Raw genomic sequence first — 18985 nt, forward strand, 5'->3', positions numbered from 1 at the left:
TATGTTTGATTTCCTCTTTACAAACTACCGTATATACTCGAGTATAAGCCGACCCGAGTATAGACAGAGGCCCTAATTTTACCACAAAAAAACTGTGAAAACATATTGACTCGAGTATAAGCCTAGGGTGAGAATGCAGCAGCTACTGTAAGTGGAAAAGAGGGTCAACAATGCCCATTTGCAACCTTACTGTGCCCATTGCAGCCTTACTGTGCCCAGAGGTGATTCAGTTTGCATGTGTTGCACTATATAAGTTTCTCACTCACTCACTCACTCACTCACTCACTCACTCACTCATTGCAGCCTTACTGTGCCCATTCTCACTATGGCCATTGTAGCCTTACTGTGCCCATTGTCACTGTGACCATTGCAGCCTCACTGTGCCCATTGCAGCCTTACTGTGCCAATTCTCACTGTGCCCGTTGCAGCCTTACTGTGCCAATTCTCGCTGTGCCCATTGCAGCCTTACTGTGCCCATTCTCACTGTGCCCATTGCAACCTTACTGTGCCCATTCTCACTGTGCCCATTGCCGCCTCACTGTGCCTATTCTCACTATGGCCATTGTAGCCTTACTGTGCCCATTCTCACTGTGCCCATTGCAGCCTTACTGTGCCCATTGCAGCCTTAGCCCACATTCACATCTAGGCGTTTTTACGCCTGTAGCGCTACGCCGCTGCCGCCAGAGGGCTGGAAACACATTTCCCTCTATGGAGATGGTTCACATCTCCACGCCGAACGCCGGACGCCTGACGCCTGAAAAAAGGTCCCGGACCTTTTTTTCAGGCGTCTTTCGGCGTTCGGCTAGGAGATGGGAAGCATCTCCATAGAGGGGGGTCAATCCGGGGCACATCTAGGCGGACAATACCGGCGTTTTGTCGGCGCAAATCGCGGTACAAAACGCCGCCTTTTTGTACCGCGATTTGCGGCGACAAAACGCCGCGATTTCGTCCGCCTAGATGTGAATGGAGCCTTACTGTGCCAATTGCAGCCTTACTGTGCCAATTCTCACTGTGCCCATTGCAGCCTTACTGTGGCCATTCTCCCTGTGCCCATTGCAGCCTTACTGTGGCCATTCTCACTGTGCCCATTGCAGCCTTACTGTGCCTATTCTCACTATGCCCATTGTAGCCTTACTGTGCACATTATCACTGTGCCCATTGCAACCTCAGTGTACCTGTATTGTTGACAGGCTGCGGGCATCCATTTTTCAAAAGTCGCGGCTTCCTCTTGGTCCCATTCAGTCAGTGTACCTTTTGGGTCGCGGGCATTCATTTTTCAAAAGTCGCGGCTTCCTCCTGGTCCATGATAGGCGTTTGACACTGTGTTTGGCTACAGCCTATCACGGAGGTCCTCTCAGACTCAGTTTCACAGCAGACACTGTGTTCAGTGTTCCGCCAATCACGGACCTTCTTTCATCCTCGGACAAGAGGATGTCCATGATAGGCGGAACACTGAACTGCTGGGAAAGTCAGAGGATGAGAGGACCTCCGTGATAGGCGGTATCGGAACACAGTGTCAAACGCCTATCACAGTGCTCTGAAAAAGTATTCATACCCCTTTTTTCATGTCTGCTCTCAGCAAGGACTTCACCGGTGCTGAATTAGAGATCATGCCCTCATTCGTGATTAGTTCTATTTCTGGAGTATCCTATTAAATCTCCTTCCCTATCCAAGTTCTCCAAAAATAAAACTACAAAACAAAACCCCTAGACTGGTCATTGAAGACAACAAGTGGAAGTGTGTGTGCACCTGGCAGTGTGAATCTACCTTGTGCCTGGGAAGACATGGGCAAAATACCAGAGGCACCTACGAAGGTTAGGCCACAGAGTGAATGGACTGCTGGAGATATTTACACCCTCTTCCATGGATCATAATTTTTTTTTAAATTTTTCCTATTCTATTAGTTTTATTAGGGTTGTCCCGATACCAGTTTTTTTAAGACCGAGTACAAGTACCGATACTTTTTTTCAAGTACTCGCCGATACCGAATACCGATACTTTTTTTTTTTAATGTCATGTGTCAGTATTTTTATTTTTTTATTTTACAATTTTCATTTTTCACTATTTTTTGTTTTTTTTATACAATGCTTTCTTGAGGGGGGGATGGATGTGTCAGTGTGATTTTTATTTTAATATGTATTATTTTTTACAATTACTTTTATTATTTATTGCTATTTTTTCTTTCTTAGCCCTGTTGGGGGGCTTTGATGAGATATCAGGGGTCTTAACAGACCTCTGACATCTCCCCTTTGAGACATAGAAAGGGACTAGGGACACAGATTCCCCAGTCCCTTTCTCAGCTGCACTGGAAATTAATGGACAGGAGACAAGAGGCTCCTCCATTCATAAACTGAAGCATTGTAAACACAGTTTATGATGCTCAGTTATATGAATGGACAGAGGCAGTGATCACTGACTCTGTTCATTCAGAAAAGGTAGGAGCCTGACAGAGGGGGCGGAGGAGGACATGAAGGGGGACACAGACCACGGAGGGGGGACACAGACCACGGAGGGGGGACACGGAACATGGAGGGGGGAGAGCAGAATAGAGGACAGCTGCGGCACGGCACGGAGGGGAAGGACAGCTGTGGCATGGCACGGAGGGGGAGAACAGAACGGAGGACAGCTGCGGCACGGCACGGAGGGGGAGAACAGAACGGAGGACAGCTACGGCACGGAGGGGTAGAACAGAACGGAGGACAGCTGTGGCACGCACGGAGGGAGTAAGCAGAATGGCAGCGGCACGGAGGGGGAGAACAGAACGGAGGACAGCTGCGGCACGGCACGGAGGGGGAGGACAGCTGCGGCATGGCACGGAGGGGGAGAACAGAACGGAGGACAGCTGCGGCACGGCACGGAGGGGGAGAACAGAACGGAGGACAGCTGCGGCATGGCACGGAGGGGGAGAACAGAACGGAGGACAGCTGTGGCACGCACGGAGGGAGTAAGCAGAATGGCAGCGGCACGGAGGGGGAGAACAGAACGGAGGACAGCTGCGGCACAGCACGGAGGGGGAGGACAGCTGCGGCATGGCACGGAGGGGGAGAACAGAACGGAGGACAGCTGCGGCATGGCACGGAGGAGGAGAACAGAACGGAGGACAGCTGCGGCACGGAGGGGGAGAACAGAACGGAGGACAGCTGCGGCACGGAGGGGGAGAACAGAACGGAGGACAGCTACGGCACGGAGGGGGAGAACAGAACGGAGGACAGCTGCGGCACAGCACGGAGGGGGAGGACAGCTGCGGCATGGCACGGAGGGGGAGAACAGAACGGAGGACAGCTGCGGCATGGCACGGAGGAGGAGAACAGAACGGAGGACAGCTGCGGCACGGAGGGGGAGAACAGAACGGAGGACAGCTGCGGCACGGAGGGGGAGAACAGAACGGAGGACAGCTACGGCACGGAGGGGGAGAACAGAACGGAGGACAGCTGCGGCACGCACGGAGGGAGTAAGCAGAATGGCAGCGGCACGGAGGGGGGGGGACATAGGAGCATGGAGGAAGAGAGCAGATGGGCAGCAGCACGGAGGGGGGGACACAGGAGCATGGAGGAAGAGAGCAGACGGGCAGCGGCACGGAGGGGGGGACACAGGAGCATGGAGGAAGTAAGTAGAATGGCAGTGGCACAGAGGGGGGGGGACACAAGAGCATGGAGGGAGAGAGTAGACGGGCAGGGGCACGGAGGGGGGGACACAGGAGCATGGAGGAAGAGAGCAGACGGGCAGCGGCACGGAGAGGGGACACAGAGCATGGAGGAAGTAAGTAGAAAGGCAGCGGCACAGAGGGGGGGGACACAAGAGCATGGAGGGAGAGAGTAGACGGGCAGGGGCACGGAGGGGGGACACAGGAGCATGGAGAAAGAGATCAGAACGGATGGGGGAACTGGAGATGGATACAGGGAAAGTCAGGTATCGTGTAAAGTATCGGAGCATTTTCCACGAGTACAAGTATACTAGTATCGGTATCGGGACAACCCTAAGTTTTATAATCACCATTCCCTAATGCCGCATACACACGATCGAAAATTCCTTCAGCAAAAGTCCGATGTGAGCTTTTCATCGGAGACTCCTACCGTGTGTAGGCTCCATCAGGCCTTTTCTGTCGGAGTTTCCACCAGCAAAAGTTTGAGAGCAGGTTCTCAATTTTTCCGACGGAAAAAAATTCCAATCGTCTGTGGCAATTTCGATGGCGCAAAATTCCGACGCATGCTCGGAAACAATTCGATGCATGCTCGGAACCATTGAACTTCATTTTCTCGGCTTGCCGTAGTGTTGTACGTCACCGCGTTCTTGGCGGTCGAAAGTTCAGAGAACTTTTGTGTGACCGTGTGTATGCAAGCCAAGTTTGAGCGGAATTCTGTCGGAAAAAAACATCCAACGTTTTTCCGACGGAAAATCCGATCGTGTGTACGTGGCATCAGGGTTTTTGGTTAATACCCTAATGCCCTGTACACACGATCGGAGTTTCCATCGGAATAAACTCTGATGGGTTTTTCCGACGGAATTCCATTCAAGCTTGTCTTGCATACGCACAAACACAAAAATTCCGACCGTCAAAAACGCGGTGACGTACAACACTACGATGAGCCTAGAAAAATTGTTCCCGAGCATGTGTATTTTTTCTCCGTCGGAGTTCCAAACAGACGAACGGAATTTCCGATAGATTTTTTTTCTGCCGAAAAAAAGAGAACATGTTCTCTTTCTAACTCCGTCGGAATTTCCAATGGAAAAAGTCAGATGGGGCCATACACACGGTCCGAATATCCGATGAAAAAATTCCGTCTAACTTTTTCCATCGGAAATTCAGATCGTGTGTACAAGGCATTTCGAGTTTGTGGGTTTTTCCCTAATCATGTGTCTGTATTTGTCTTTGCAGTTTTGTTTGGTGTGGTGTGACTTCCTCCGGCTGTGATGATCTCCATTCCATTCTTATCACTAACCGATCCCTCATCACCCTGGATTTATCATATAATGATCTGCAAGACAATGGAATAAAATGTCTGTGTGAGGGACTCAGACATCCTGGCTGTACTCTGCAGGAGATAAGGTGAGAATTATAACATACATGATATAATATTCTGCAGGACAGTATACATTTTCTCTGTGAGGGACTCCAGGATGTACCTTGAAGTAGATGAGGTGGAAAATATACTATAAATTATATAATATTCTGCCGAATTTCAGAAAAAAAACTTCTGTGTTAGGGGTCCAGACATGTTAACAAAAGTTATACAAAGACAGGGCCAGATTCCCAAAAGAATTACGCTGGTGTATCTACAGATACACTGGCGTAATTCGAAAATCCCGCCGGCGTATCATTGTTTTGTATTCTCAAAACAAGATACGCCAGAATTAGGCTAGGATCCGACTGGTGTAAGTCACTTACACTGTCGGATCCTAAATGCAATACTACGCTGGCCGCTAGGTGGCTTTTACATCAATTTCAGCGTCGCATATGCAAATGAGCCGAATACGCCGATTCCTGAAAGTTTTTGCGCCACTTCGCCGTAGTTTACATAGTTTCCGTAAGCGTAAGGTTACCCCTGCTATATGAGGGGTAACCTTACGTCTGTCCGCCGTATGCCATGTTAAGTATGGCCGTCAGGGACAGCGTCGGGTTTTTCCGTCGTTTACGTTGTTTATGTAACTCGTTGTGAATAGGGCTGTGCGTTAATTACGTTCACGTTGCAACCAATGTATTTGCGGCGTACTACAGAGCATGCGCAGTGGCCTACGTTTAAGGCCGGCGCATGCGCAGTTCTTTCGGCACGGGGGCGCGCCTAATTTAAATACAAGCCCGCCCCCTTTGATTTACGCGGGGATACGCCGGGCCATTTAGACTACGCCGCCGCAAATTACTGAGCAAGTGCTTGGAGAATACGGCACTTGCTCCAGTAAGTTGCGGCGGCGTAGTGTTAATGGCATATGCTACGCCCCGCTCGTAGATACGCTGATCTACGAGAATCTGGCCCACAGACTTTTTCTTGGCAGGTTACATTGGGAGTTTTCATCATAGTCCTTCAGGTCACTTGCCGTTATTGGCTTCCATCTCCTCCACCCCTCCACTGATTATCAGAGATCAGACTTGATGTGTGTGTTGAGGAGGATTGTTGTTTGTATGATATAAAAATCCAATTAAATGTATTTGGTCCATAGAGACTGAGTGATAATGTTTTTCACCCAATACAACAAGGTCCAGATCTCTCCATCCACCAGACAAATGTTTCTTGTATAGACTGTATAACGTAGAACATCAGATGTGTACTGACTAGTAGGGATGAGTGAATCTGCCTGGGTTCAGGTCCCTGCAGGGTCAGGATATCCTGTCTGAAATCTGTGTAATGCTGTGCATTGTTACTGTAATGCCAATTTATATTTTGACCACAAGATGGCAGTGTTTAACTTCTTTGCTCAACATGGTTTTAGTACTGGAGTGCAGGGACTGCTGTAATTTGTATGCTGGAAGCAGACCTTTTCTTCACAGTGGATATGAATCTAAACTACAGTACAAGACCCTGAGGCAATTGCCAGGGGGCGGGAGAATATTGTCAGAAACCATGAATCAGACCGAGACAGAAGTAGAGTAATTAAATCACACTTGTTTAATAATAATAAAAAAAAGAGAAACAAAGTAAGCATAGTCAAAACATAGCCAGAGTTCAGGGATCGGATCGTCAGCCAAGCCAAATGTCAGAGAGCCACAGATATACGTATTAGAACAGCAAGCAGGATCAGAAGCCAGAAGGGACGTCAGCCGAGCAAAGTCTTCAACAGGAATGCAGGAGAAAGTCTCTGTGATGTTGACCAAGGCGAAGGCAGAGATCATCTGAACAGGAAGCCATAAGTAGGCAGGACTGACGAGCAGGATACTGTCACTGTGGAGAGATAGGAGCTGCCAATTAGCCGACAGCTCAGAGAAGGAAGGGCCTAGCCCAGCCCTGACAAATATATAAGTAAAAGCTCAGCAACACAAAGGGGTGTTGAACTTGGCTGATGAGAGGAGGTGTATATGTGTGAACACTTTGAGGAGCCATGTGGGCCTGGACCCGACAGGGTGAAGCCTAGAAGTCAAAACATACAGTGTCTGGGCCTGGACTTGAACCTGGGACCTCTGCTGTGTCTGGCACTGATTCTTTTTGCTGAGCTACCTGAAATCCTGAGCAGCACCCTCTCTGATCCATTGGACAATCCTTGTGCCTTGACTCATGCAGAACCTTGAACTCTTTGCTCCTCCCATGATCTTCCCGATTTTAAGCCATATGTCTGCACGTCCTGTTTGCCAGATTATTATGCTTTCTCCAGACAATATTTTGCACTTGTCTCTCCTGCTGCTGTCTGTATCTTTGCCACCATTCATTACCGATATTTGGCTTGTTTTGTGACTACACTTCTGCTTATCCTTACCTGGTTAATCTCCTACTGGACCCCGGCTTGCTTGCCTCCTGGTTGAGCAAACCTGAGGATTGCAACCTGGTACTAACATGCAGCAAAACACAACTCCACCATCAGGAGCTCTGGTGAATACCAGTTAGTACTTAAAACCCGCACCTCAGAAGAGCCAGCATCATCTGCCAGGGTAACCTGCTTGTACACCTGTCCTGCTGGTTGGTGGGTGCCGTTGCTATAGCTACTGGTCTCCGAGACTGACTTCAGACCATGACACACAGAAAAGCCGGGTGCCCTGTAAAAGGCAGACTGGTGGAGACCTGTTCACTGCAGGATCGAAGAAGACATCGTCATAATCTTTTCAGCTGCATTATTCAAAGGGACAAGAGCCTCCCCCCAGCTGGATGCCCATTACTTCACCCTGATTAAAGGAGAAGTCCAGCATGTGCTTTTTTGGGTCAAAGGAGTGCATTTTGTTTTGCACTCCTGTGACCCAATATTCCATAAAATCATCAATCCAAATGTCCAAACATTTAATTTTCTAAGACTCCGCCCACTGATTATTCATTGGAATGTGTCTTCTTCTGCCAGTCACTGGATAAACATTTCACCTCTCTTTCCTGTTTAACCCAACAGTTTTGTTGGCTGTAATGGGACTTTATCGTGCTGTGATGATCTTTGTTCCATTATCAACACAAACCAAACTCTGACCAGACTGGACATAAAATTGGATGATGATGGGAAGATGTCCGACTCAGAAGTGGGAGGTTGTTTTGAGGTCCTCCGGAATGCTGGCTTCACTGTGGATAGATGGTAAGAACTGTTATACTGGAGGTAACACACGGCCGGGTTTCCCGGAAGACTTTTTACCGCCAGGAAACCCGAGGGGAAAGCCGAGAACCTGCTCGGTCAGTCTTTCCCCCTACACATGTACGGGTTTCCCGGCAGACTTTTTACCGCCGGGAAAGGGGAAAGCCGAGAACCTGCTCGGTCAGTCTTTCCCCCTACACGCGGCCGGGTTTCCCGACAGGAAAACTGCCATGAGAGCTTTAGTTGGGAATCCCGGCCGTGTGTATGCTCCCCACAGGCTTTCCCCATAGGAACACTGAGGTTAAAAACCGCCGGGAATCCCGGCGGAAAAAAAGGAAACGTGTTCTAATTTTTCTTGTCGGGAAAACTGCCATGGAACCTACACACGGGCAGTTTTCCCAGCCTAAAGCTGTCATGGCAGCCCTTCTTTTCCATCATTTGCACAATACGAGCCCCCCTTTTCCATAATTTCTTACAGAGCACAGTATGAGCCCCCCCTTTTCCATAATTTCTTACAAAGCACAGTATGAGCCCCCCCTTTTCTATCATTTATTACAGAGCACAGTACGACCCCCCCTTTTCCATCATTTCTTACAGAGCACAGTACGACCCCCCCCCCCTTTTCTATCATTTATTACAGAGCACAGTACGTGCCCCCCCTTTTTTTATAATTTCTTACTAAGCACAGGAACATTTTCTCATCTAACATTCTCATTTTATTCTCCTATGAAGGGGACAAAACTGGTTTGTATCTATAGACAGAAGAAGAGTAGAACATGGTCTTGGTGAAGACGTCTCGTCCGATGCAGGTAATACACGACTCCTCCCCCTCTTAGAAAATACACGGCTCCTCCCCCTCTCAGGTAATACACGGCTCCTCCCCTCTCAGGTAATGATATGATATGAAGAGAATGTCCAGAATGGAATGATATCAGAGTAACTTGTTCATGACGCTGATAATTTATAATTTTCCTTTTCTTCACATACAGAAGATGAGGATTCTACTGACTGATATCTACTGAACGTTATTCCCGGAATGATCTGAGTGGTGATCTGTCTTTTCTCTGATTCCTAAATTTCTATATTGTATTGTATTGTTACTCCATAATGTATGTATTACTACAAAATAAAAATTAGATTTTTGGATCTTTACACAAAAACTGCCACCACTAATGAGACCAGCACGCTGGGGAAATTCTCAAGCCCTCAATATATGCTTAGCCCCAGGGAGGCTGATAGAAATCATGGGGCCCCATACAGCCTAGCTGACGGGCCCCTTCAGCTCCACCCCTGGTTTCCCCTTTAGCCCCACCCCTGGCCCCTCCCCAGACCCTGCCTTGAAACAAAGTCAATATGGCCAATGCCATGTTGTGCTGCAGACAGTGCCACCCATGAAGCTAATGCCATAACGCATGTGTTACCTGCTGACAGTGCCACTCATGCCGCCAATGCTATATTGTGCTGCAGACAGTGCCACCCATGCTGCCAATGGCACAATGCCATTGGCATCATGGGTGGCACTGTCTCTGCAAGCAGCACATGCGTTATGGCTGGCACTGTCTGCAGCACATTACGGCATTGGCGGCATGGGTGGCACTGTTTCTGCAGGCAGCACATGCGTTATGGGCCATAATGCATGTGCTACCTGCAGACAGTGCCACCCATGCTGCCACGTGGAGAGAGAGGAATCACTTTGCGGCACCAGGGGGACGACACTATAGCGGACACGCTGGCTGTGACTTGATCCAGCATGAGGAGCAGGCACGGAAGAGGCATTCTTCTGTGACAGAAACAGAAGAAATAGTCACTCCCCTGCCACCACCTTGTCGGCAGATAGCTATAAAAAAAAAAACATAAAAAGTTAAAAAGTAAACAGTGGGGGGGGGGGGGGTTGGTTCTACTGGTTGGATTATGTTAGGTCTCGGACGGACTCTGATCAATGATGGCTGGCAGATTTTTTTTATTTTGTTAATATTATTACTTATCTGTTCGCGTTGCCCAGGCCCCCCTGCTGGCTGGGCCTGGTACAACAGGGCCAGTTGTACTGGCCTATCAGCAGCCCTGCTTACCCCCCTCAAAGTTATCTGAACTCCAACAGGTCCTACCATTTTCTTCTCTTTTTCACCTCAATACATTCCTTATCTGGGAATCAACTTGACTGCAGACCCTACTGCGCTGTATCCCACTAACAGCCGCACAGTACCAAAAGACAGGGAAGCTGGTGACATCATTGACCTAATATGGCCACATAGACATTAACTAAATATGGTCATGTAGCCATTATTAGGGAAATTATGTCACCAGCATTCCCGTCACTTTCTTACACATGGCTGCGGGTCTGGGAGTTCATTGAGTGCAGCTGATTGGTGACCTTCTATCATCTGACAGTTCCCTGTGTTCACCCCAAACCCTAGCTCCTTACAAATTTTTAACCAATGTTTTTAGTGCGGGTAAATGTGTCTGTGGGCAGTATAAGATTATGGTTGTTCAAAACCACAGTCAGGTTTTTCAAGTTGTCTGTGTCCCCACAGGGGGAGATTCCCCCTTTTTAACTGTTGTGGTGACCATTTTTACTGAAACAGGAAGTGATGGGAAACCAGATAAAGAGAAGTTGGGAATTGAAAAAACAAACAAACAATCATACTCACCTAGATGGCCGCAGCACCGATCACAGCTGCCGATTGTGTGTGGGCCCCATAGGTTATTTAACCATTGGTTAAAAAAAAGCCAACTTGCTTTAAATTTAACTATTTAAATAAAATCCATGCATGCTCAGAATCAAGTCGACGCATGCTTGGAAGCATTGAACTTCATTTTTTTCAGCACGTCGTTGTGTTTTACGTCACCGCGTTCTGACCTGATCGTTTTTTTAACTGGTGGTGTGTGGGCGCAATGGACCATCAGTCAGCTTCATCGATTAGCCTCTGCCACAGGCCAATTACAATAACTGAGCTAGATGGATAAATGGAGCGAATCCTCCCAGTAGTTTTCTGCATTGGTTACCAGATGACAGCAAACACACCTGTCAGTACTCTGGTCCAGGGCCGGACTGGCCTACAGGGAGACCGGGAAAATTCCCGGTAGGCTGGCTGCCTGGCTGCGCCTGAGGCCGCTGTGAGGGCAGCGGCTCCCGGAAAATATATGGCTGTGGCTGGGCCGACATGCACCTGCGCATGCGCCAGCTCAGTTCCGACGGTAGCCGTGCTCAGGAAAGCTCGTACCCGCTCGGCAATTTCTGGAAAGGCGGGCGCATGTTCAGTGACACGATGGCGCAGAGCGGTGCCATTTTTAAAAACAAAAGCAGTACCGCGCCGCTCAGTGAGTTCTCGTCTGGCACGCGTGTGCCTCTTCCTATGCCCCCCTCCCCCTCCGCAGGCTCTGACCTCCTGGAACAGCCCCTGACCTCCTGTCCAGCCCTCACACAGCCTCTGACCACCTGTCCACCCCCCCACAGCCTCTGACCTCCTGGAACAGCCCTCACGCAGCCTCTAAACTCCTGTCCACCATCCCCCTGCCGCCTCTGACCACCTGTCCACCCCCCTGCAGCCTCTGACCACCTGTCCACCCCCCTGCAGCCTCTGACCACCCATCCAGCCCCCCTGCAGCCTCTGACCACCCGTCCAGCCCCCCTGCAGCCTCTGACCTCTTGTCCACCCCCCTGCAGCCTCTGACCACCCGTCCACCCCCCTTGCAGCCTCTGACCACCTGTCCACCCCCCCTGCAGCCTCTGACCACCTGTCCACCCCCCTGCAGCCTCTGACCACCTGTCCACCCCCCTGCAGCCTCTGACCACCTGTCCACTCCCCCTGCAGCCTCTGACCTCCTGTCCACCCCCCCTGCAGCCTCTGACCACCCGTCCACCCCCCCTTCAGCCTCTGACCACCCGTCCACCCCCTCTGCAGCCTCTGACCTCCTGTCCACCCCCCCTGCAGCCTCTGACCACCCGTCCACCCCCCTTCAGCCTCTGACCACCCGTCCACCCCCTCTGCAGCCTCTGACCTCCTGTCCACCCCCCCTGCAGCCTCTGACCTCTTGTCCACCCCCCTGCAGCCTCTGACCACCCGTCCACCCCCCTTGCAGCCTCTGACCACCTGTCCACCCCCCCTGCAGCCTCTGACCACCTGTCCACCCCCCTGCAGCCTCTGACCACCTGTCCACCCCCCCTGCAGCCTCTGACCTCCTGTCCACCCCCCTCTGCAGCCTCAGACCACCCATCCACCCCGCCTTCAGACTCTGACCACCCGTCCACCCCCTCTGCAGCCTCTGACCTCCTGTCCACCCCCCCTCAGCCTCTGACCTCCTGTCCACCCCCCCTGCAGCCTCTGACCACCCGTCCACCCCCCTTCAGCCTCTGACCTCCTGTCCACCCCCCCTGCAGCCTCTGACCACCCGTCCACCCCCCCTTCAGCCTCTGACCACCCGCCCACCCCCTCTGCAGCCTCTGACCTCCTGTCCACCCCCCCTGCAGCCTCTGACCTCCTGTCCACCCCCCCTGCAGCCTCTGACCACCCGTCCACCCCCCCTTCAGCCTCTGACCACCCGTCCACCCCCTCTGCAGCCTCTGACCTCCTGTCCACCCCCTCTGCAGACTCTGACCTCCTGTCCACCCCCTCTGCAGCCTCTGACCACCCGTCCACCCCCCACGCAGTCTCTGACCTCCTGTCCACCCCCTCTGCAGCCTCTGACCTCCCGTCCACCCCCCCTTCAGCCTCTGACCACCCGTCCACCCCCTCTGCAGCCTCTGACCTCCTGTCCACCCCCCCTGCAGCCTCTGACCTCCTGTCCACCCCCCCTGCAGCCTCTGAACACCCGTCCACCCCCCCTTCAGCCTCTGACCACCCGTCCACCCCCTCTGCAGGCTCTTACCTTCTGTCTACCCCCTCTGCAGCCTCTGACCTCCTGTCCACCCCCTCTGCAGCCTCTGACCTCCTGTCCACCCCCACGCAGCCTCTGACCTCCTGTCCACCCCCACACAGCCTCTGACCACCTGTCCACCCCCCCTGCAGCCTCTGACCTCTTGTCCACCCCCCTGCAGCCTCTGACCACCCGTCCACCCCCCTTGCAGCCTCTGACCACCTGTCCACCCCCCCTGCAGCCTCTGACCACCTGTCCACCCCCCTGCAGCCTCTGACCACCTGTCCACCCCCCCTGCAGCCTCTGACCTCCTGTCCACCCCCCTCTGCAGCCTCAGACCACCCATCCACCCCGCCTTCAGACTCTGACCACCCGTCCACCCCCTCTGCAGCCTCTGACCTCCTGTCCACCCCCCCTCAGCCTCTGACCTCCTGTCCACCCCCCCTGCAGCCTCTGACCACCCGTCCACCCCCCCTTCAGCCTCTGACCTCCTGTCCACCCCCCCTGCAGCCTCTGACCACCCGTCCACCCCCCCTTCAGCCTCTGACCACCCGCCCACCCCCTCTGCAGCCTCTGACCTCCTGTCCACCCCCCCTGCAGCCTCTGACCTCCTGTCCACCCCCCCTGCAGCCTCTGACCACCCGTCCACCCCCCCTTCAGCCTCTGACCACCCGTCCACCCCCTCTGCAGCCTCTGACCTCCTGTCCACCCCCTCTGCAGACTCTGACCTCCTGTCCACCCCCTCTGCAGCCTCTGACCACCCGTCCACCCCCCACGCAGTCTCTGACCTCCTGTCCACCCCCTCTGCAGCCTCTGACCTCCCGTCCACCCCCCCTTCAGCCTCTGACCACCCGTCCACCCCCTCTGCAGCCTCTGACCTCCTGTCCACCCCCCCTGCAGCCTCTGACCTCCTGTCCACCCCCCCTGCAGCCTCTGAACACCCGTCCACCCCCCCTTCAGCCTCTGACCACCCGTCCACCCCCTCTGCAGGCTCTTACCTTCTGTCTACCCCCTCTGCAGCCTCTGACCTCCTGTCCACCCCCTCTGCAGCCTCTGACCTCCTGTCCACCCCCACGCAGCCTCTGACCTCCTGTCCACCCCCACACAGCCTCTGACCACCTGTCCACCCCCCTGCAGCCTCTGACCACCTGCCCACCCCCCCACACAGCCTCTGACCTCCTGCCCACCCCCCACGCATCCTCTGACCTCCTGTCCACCCCCTTTGCAGCCTCTGACCTCCTGTCTACCCCCTCTGCAGCCTCTGACCTCCTATCCACCCCCTTTGTAGCCTCTGACCTCCTGCCCACCCCCCACGCAGCCTCTGACCTCCTGTCCACCCCCTTTGCAGCCTCTGACCTCCTGTCTACCCCCTCTGCAGCCTCTGACTTCCTATCCACCCCCTTTGTAGCCTCTGACCTCCTGTCCACCCCCTCTGCAGCCTCTGACCTCCTGCCCACCCCCTCATCAGCCTCTGACCTCCTGTCCACCCCCCCCCCCACAGCCTATGACCTCCTGTCCACCCCCCACGCAGCCTCTGACCTCTCCTGTCCACCACCCACGCAGCCTCTGACCTCCTGTCCCCCCCCTCTGCAGCCTCTGACCTCTCCTGTCCCCCCCTCTGCAGCCTCTGACCTCCCCTGTACCATCCTCTGCCTCTGACCTCCCCTGTACCATCCTCCGCCTCTGACCTCCCCTGTACCATTCCGCAGCCTCTGACCATCTCTTGTCTTACTGTATATCACGTCTGCAGTCTGGAGAGGAGTCAAGAATGGTAGCGCCGCCAGGATGGGGGTCATGGGAGTCAGACATGTATGGACTGTGGAGAGGAGACTATAGGAATACCAGAGCCACTAAGCTGGAGCCGACTGACTGAGCCCCGTGCAGTGCACCTGAGAGGAGGTCAGTGACAGCGCCACCAGACCAGTCTAAGGGGGGGGGGCACTAATGTAAGGGGGCACTGATATAAAGGTTTCCCCCTTATATTAGTAAACCCCCTTACTTTAGTGTTTTCTTTCTGCAGAAGGTGGTCTCTGGTCAGCAGAGTCCTCCCCACATTCCCAGAGTTCCCCTTTACATCATAGTCTGCAGGATTCCACCTTTTAGCGCAAGGGGGATCTCTGATGTAAAGGGGAATGCAGTAGACTCTGCTATAAGTGGGGTCTCTGGTCACCAGCGCCGCCCCTTTATATCAGAGTTCCCACTTAGATCATGATCTGCAATGTTCCCCTTTATGTCAGAGTTCCCTTGCACTGTAAAGGGGAATCCTGCAGACTCCTGATATATGGGAGAACTCTGTTCTAGCTGGGTTATATTAATCTCGCCTTCATGTAAATGGAGATATTTGGTTTTTTACTTTTGTTTATAGCCTAAATATTGATATTTTAGGCACTTTTTTTGCAGTGTCAGTAAAAAATGTGTCTGTGCCAGTAAATCGCATGATTTTTGCCAGTAAATTGGTGTTGTTTGTAAATTCAGTCTCTCTTATCTATATGTAATACACTCTTCAAATGTGCTTTAAAATGTATGGTTTTCCCTTTTATGAACAAAAAAAATGATGACGTTATGATGTTGGGCTGGTATAATATTGCTGTGGGGCTGGTATGAAATTATTTCCAGGGCTGGATTTTATTCCCAGTCCGGCCCTGCTCTGGTGACCGGATCCCCAATTGGTTTGTTCAGGCTCTGTTGGACAACCTGCCTCTGGGTCCTCCTTAAACCGACTCCCCAATCGAACGGCACCCAGCCTGGGATCCTTTTAATAGAACTGGGAACCCAGTAAGTCACTAGGGGTCCCCTTGTACCACCGGATGAGGTTCCAAGTAGTCTGCAACTTTGGCCAGGTGGGCCGAAGCCGGCTTCTGACGGCAACTCCGCTCGCGCCGCAATCGGCATGTTTGGGGGGGGGGGGGAGTTCTCCATTAGGAAGAATAAAGGTTGCACCTTCTTGGATCCATGGGCATCTTGTATAGTGACCACATTTAAAGGTACCCCGAGGGCCCCCCGCAGCCCGTGGGTTGGCTCGATAATGACTGCTGATATAATAGTCCCTCAGGGTAGTGGCTCTCCTAAACACAAGTTCCGGGTTAGGTCTTACATATTTACCCAGAACGTGGTGATTTGTCAGAGGATGGCAATGCTCGGATAAAAGTGTACGTAGTTGGTTGTGGTAAGTGGAGAATTTGGCGACTATTTTGAACATTTGAGGTGGCTGTCACGATCAGGCGTCGGGCTTGAAGGCCAGTAGCAATAGCAGTTGCATGACTATGGTATACCAGAATATACCCTGACCGCTAAGACCCCTTTACAGTTAATACCCCCACATTAACCCTTAATAAATAATGAGACCACTACTTTAATTTTGGAGTAAAAACTGGCCGTAGCAGCCTCCTTTATTTTAAATACTCTTTAAATAATAAATAACCAATAACACATGGAAAAAACACATACTTCCTGAGATAATAACCTCTCCTAAAATGGTGCTGGACTTTGCAGGACCCATTAACCACTAAACTTGTTAACATTTTAACTTTGTAACCTTGTAACACTTTTTTGGCACTGCGGTGTCCTAACCTCTGGTCATAGGCCTCAAGCCGAAGCTGGCTCAAAGACGACCATTGACCGCAGTGCCCCCATTCACCAACCTTCCAGTTACATTAGTAGACTGCCAACTAGAAACCCCTTCAGAACCCGTCCCACCGCTGGGTACTGGCGTCCATCTTTGGGGTAATATCTTCTCCTGCAAAGTCCAAAACACCCGCCACTGCCACGACGACGTGATCCTTAAACCTGCAATGAAACAAACACAAAAACAGCACCAAAACACATACTAATTTATCAATATACCATCAGTACCGTAATCAATAAACCAACAAGAAGGGAGGGTGGGTGGGAACTTCGTTCCCCCACGCTGCCACTGCCCGGGAAAAACGGAGGGTAGGAGATATATATAATCTCCCCTCCCACCGCTCTTACTCCTCCCCCTCCAGCTACCAGGGTTTCTGTTAACCCTGTCATGGCCGGCCCTACGCTGACTTTCAGTTGCTCCGGGCCTCACTGGACAGGTATATAGGCAGTCACTTCTGGCAGATGACACAGGCTCACCTGAGGTGCGGAGTCTAAGTACTAGCTGGTTCTCCCCAAAGCTCCTGATGGTGGAGATGGATTTAGCTGCAAGCTAGTACCAGGTCGCGGTCCTCAGGTTTTCCCCACCAGGGGTTGAGCAAGCCGGGGTGGAGCCGTCGTTAGCGGCGGAGGCGATCCGGTCCTCTCCCTTGCTGTGTTGTGACAAGTGAGGGGAAGATGGCCCCCACCCGTCTCCATATCACTGCAGGGTGGAAGCGACGTCAAAACGTCACTTCCGCCCATACGTCTTAAAGGGACATTTTTTTGTTGCCATTTTTTCAAATGACAATTTGTTTTATTTTATTGCATTTAAGTCCAAATATGAGATGTGACGTCTTTTTGACCCCAGATCTCATAATTAAGAGGACATGTCATGCTTTTCTCTATTACAAGGGATGTTTATATTCCTTGTAATAGGAATAAAAGTGACCCACTTAAAAAAAAAAACAGTTTTAAATCAATAAAAACATTTTTTAAAGCGCCCCGTCCTGATGATCTCACGCACAGAAGTGAACGCATACGTTAGCATGCGCCCGCATATGAAAAGGGAGGTCAAACCACACATATGGGGTATCGTCGCGATCGTTAAAGCGAGAGCAATAATTCTAGCCCTAGAGCTCCTCTGTAACTCAAAACATGCAACCTGTAGAATTTTTTAAACGTCGCCTATGGAGATTTTTAAGGGTAAAAGTTTGACGCCATTCCACGAGCGGGCGCAATTTTGAAGCGTGACATGTTGGGTATCAATTTACTCAGAGTAACATTATCTTTCACTCAATAAAAAAATAATTGGGCTAACTTTACTGTTGTCTTATTCTTTAATTCAAAAAACTTATTTTTTTCCAAAAAGATGCGCTTGTAAGGCCGCTGTGCAAATACGGTGTGACAAAAAGTATTGCAATGGCCGCAATTTTGTTCTGTAGGGTGTTAGAACAAAAATATATAATGTTTGGAGGTTCTAAGTAATTTTCTAGAAAAAAATTATTGTTTTTAACTTGTAAACACTGAGTCTTAAAAACAGGCTCGGTCTTGAAGTGGTTAATAGCCACCACTTGGCATGGCTGGTGGCTCTGAATCCATAAGAAGTCCTGTTTGCAGTTTGTGAGAAGCCATGTGGGGGACACAGCAAACATGTGGAAGAAGGGGCTCTGGTCAGATGAGACCAAAATTTTACTTTTTTGGCCTAAAAACAAAACATTTTAGCCCGGATTCACAAAGCACTTACGCCGACGTATCTCGAGATACGCCGCGTAAGTCTATCTATGTGCCGTCGTATCTGTGCGCCGTGCCCACAATCTGAGATACGCCTGAAAATAGGCTTCTTACGACCGACGTAACTTGCCTACGCCGTCGTATCGTGGGCGCATATTTACGCCGGGCGCATTTTCCGCTCCCATAGATTTTCTATGCACATATGCAAATGAGGTAGATACGCCGATTCACGAACGTAGTTGCGCCCGGCGCATAATATACGCGGTTTGCGTAAGGCGTACGTCTGGCGTAAAGTTATTCCCCATGTAGGAGGCGCAACTCATGCAAAAGTATGGACCAGGGAACACAGCCGTCGTATTTTACGTAGTACGTGAATAGGGCTGGGTGTAGGTTAAGTTCACGTCGTAGGCAGTGATCCGTCGTATCTTAGGGAGTAGTTCCGACATGATTCTGCGCATACGCACTGGGATGCGTCCACGGGACTGCGCATGCGCCATACGTTATTCGTATCTTTTTGACGCTTAATCCATCATTTACATGGGGTCATGCCTCATTAGCATTGCTCACACCCACTTACTACTATGCTGGTTTACGCCAAGGA

The 18985-nt window shown here is 51.5% G+C and overlaps 1 protein-coding gene across 3 annotated transcripts in view; it reads left to right on the forward strand.

Moving 5' to 3' along the window:
* The window catches only part of LOC120933763 (NACHT, LRR and PYD domains-containing protein 3-like), a 24693-nt gene extending 15347 nt beyond the window's left edge, over positions 1-9346 (forward strand). The window contains exons 4-7 of one of the 3 annotated variants that reach the window (XM_040347154.1): positions 4877-5047; positions 8023-8199; positions 8929-9059; positions 9186-9346. In XM_040347154.1, coding sequence (XP_040203088.1) covers positions 4877-5047; positions 8023-8199; positions 8929-9059; positions 9186-9208 — 502 coding nt within the window. In that variant the 3' untranslated portion in view covers positions 9209-9346. Of the gene's footprint in view, positions 1-4876; positions 5048-8022; positions 8200-8928 lie in introns of all 3 variants that reach the window. The other 2 variants (XM_040347155.1, XM_040347153.1) reach the window with 2 other exon arrangements.
* The last annotated feature ends 9639 nt before the right edge of the window (positions 9347-18985 follow it).

The sequence above is a fragment of the Rana temporaria genome, chromosome 3 (genome assembly GCF_905171775.1).
Source record: "Rana temporaria chromosome 3, aRanTem1.1, whole genome shotgun sequence".
NCBI classification, from domain to species: domain Eukaryota; kingdom Metazoa; phylum Chordata; class Amphibia; order Anura; family Ranidae; genus Rana; species Rana temporaria.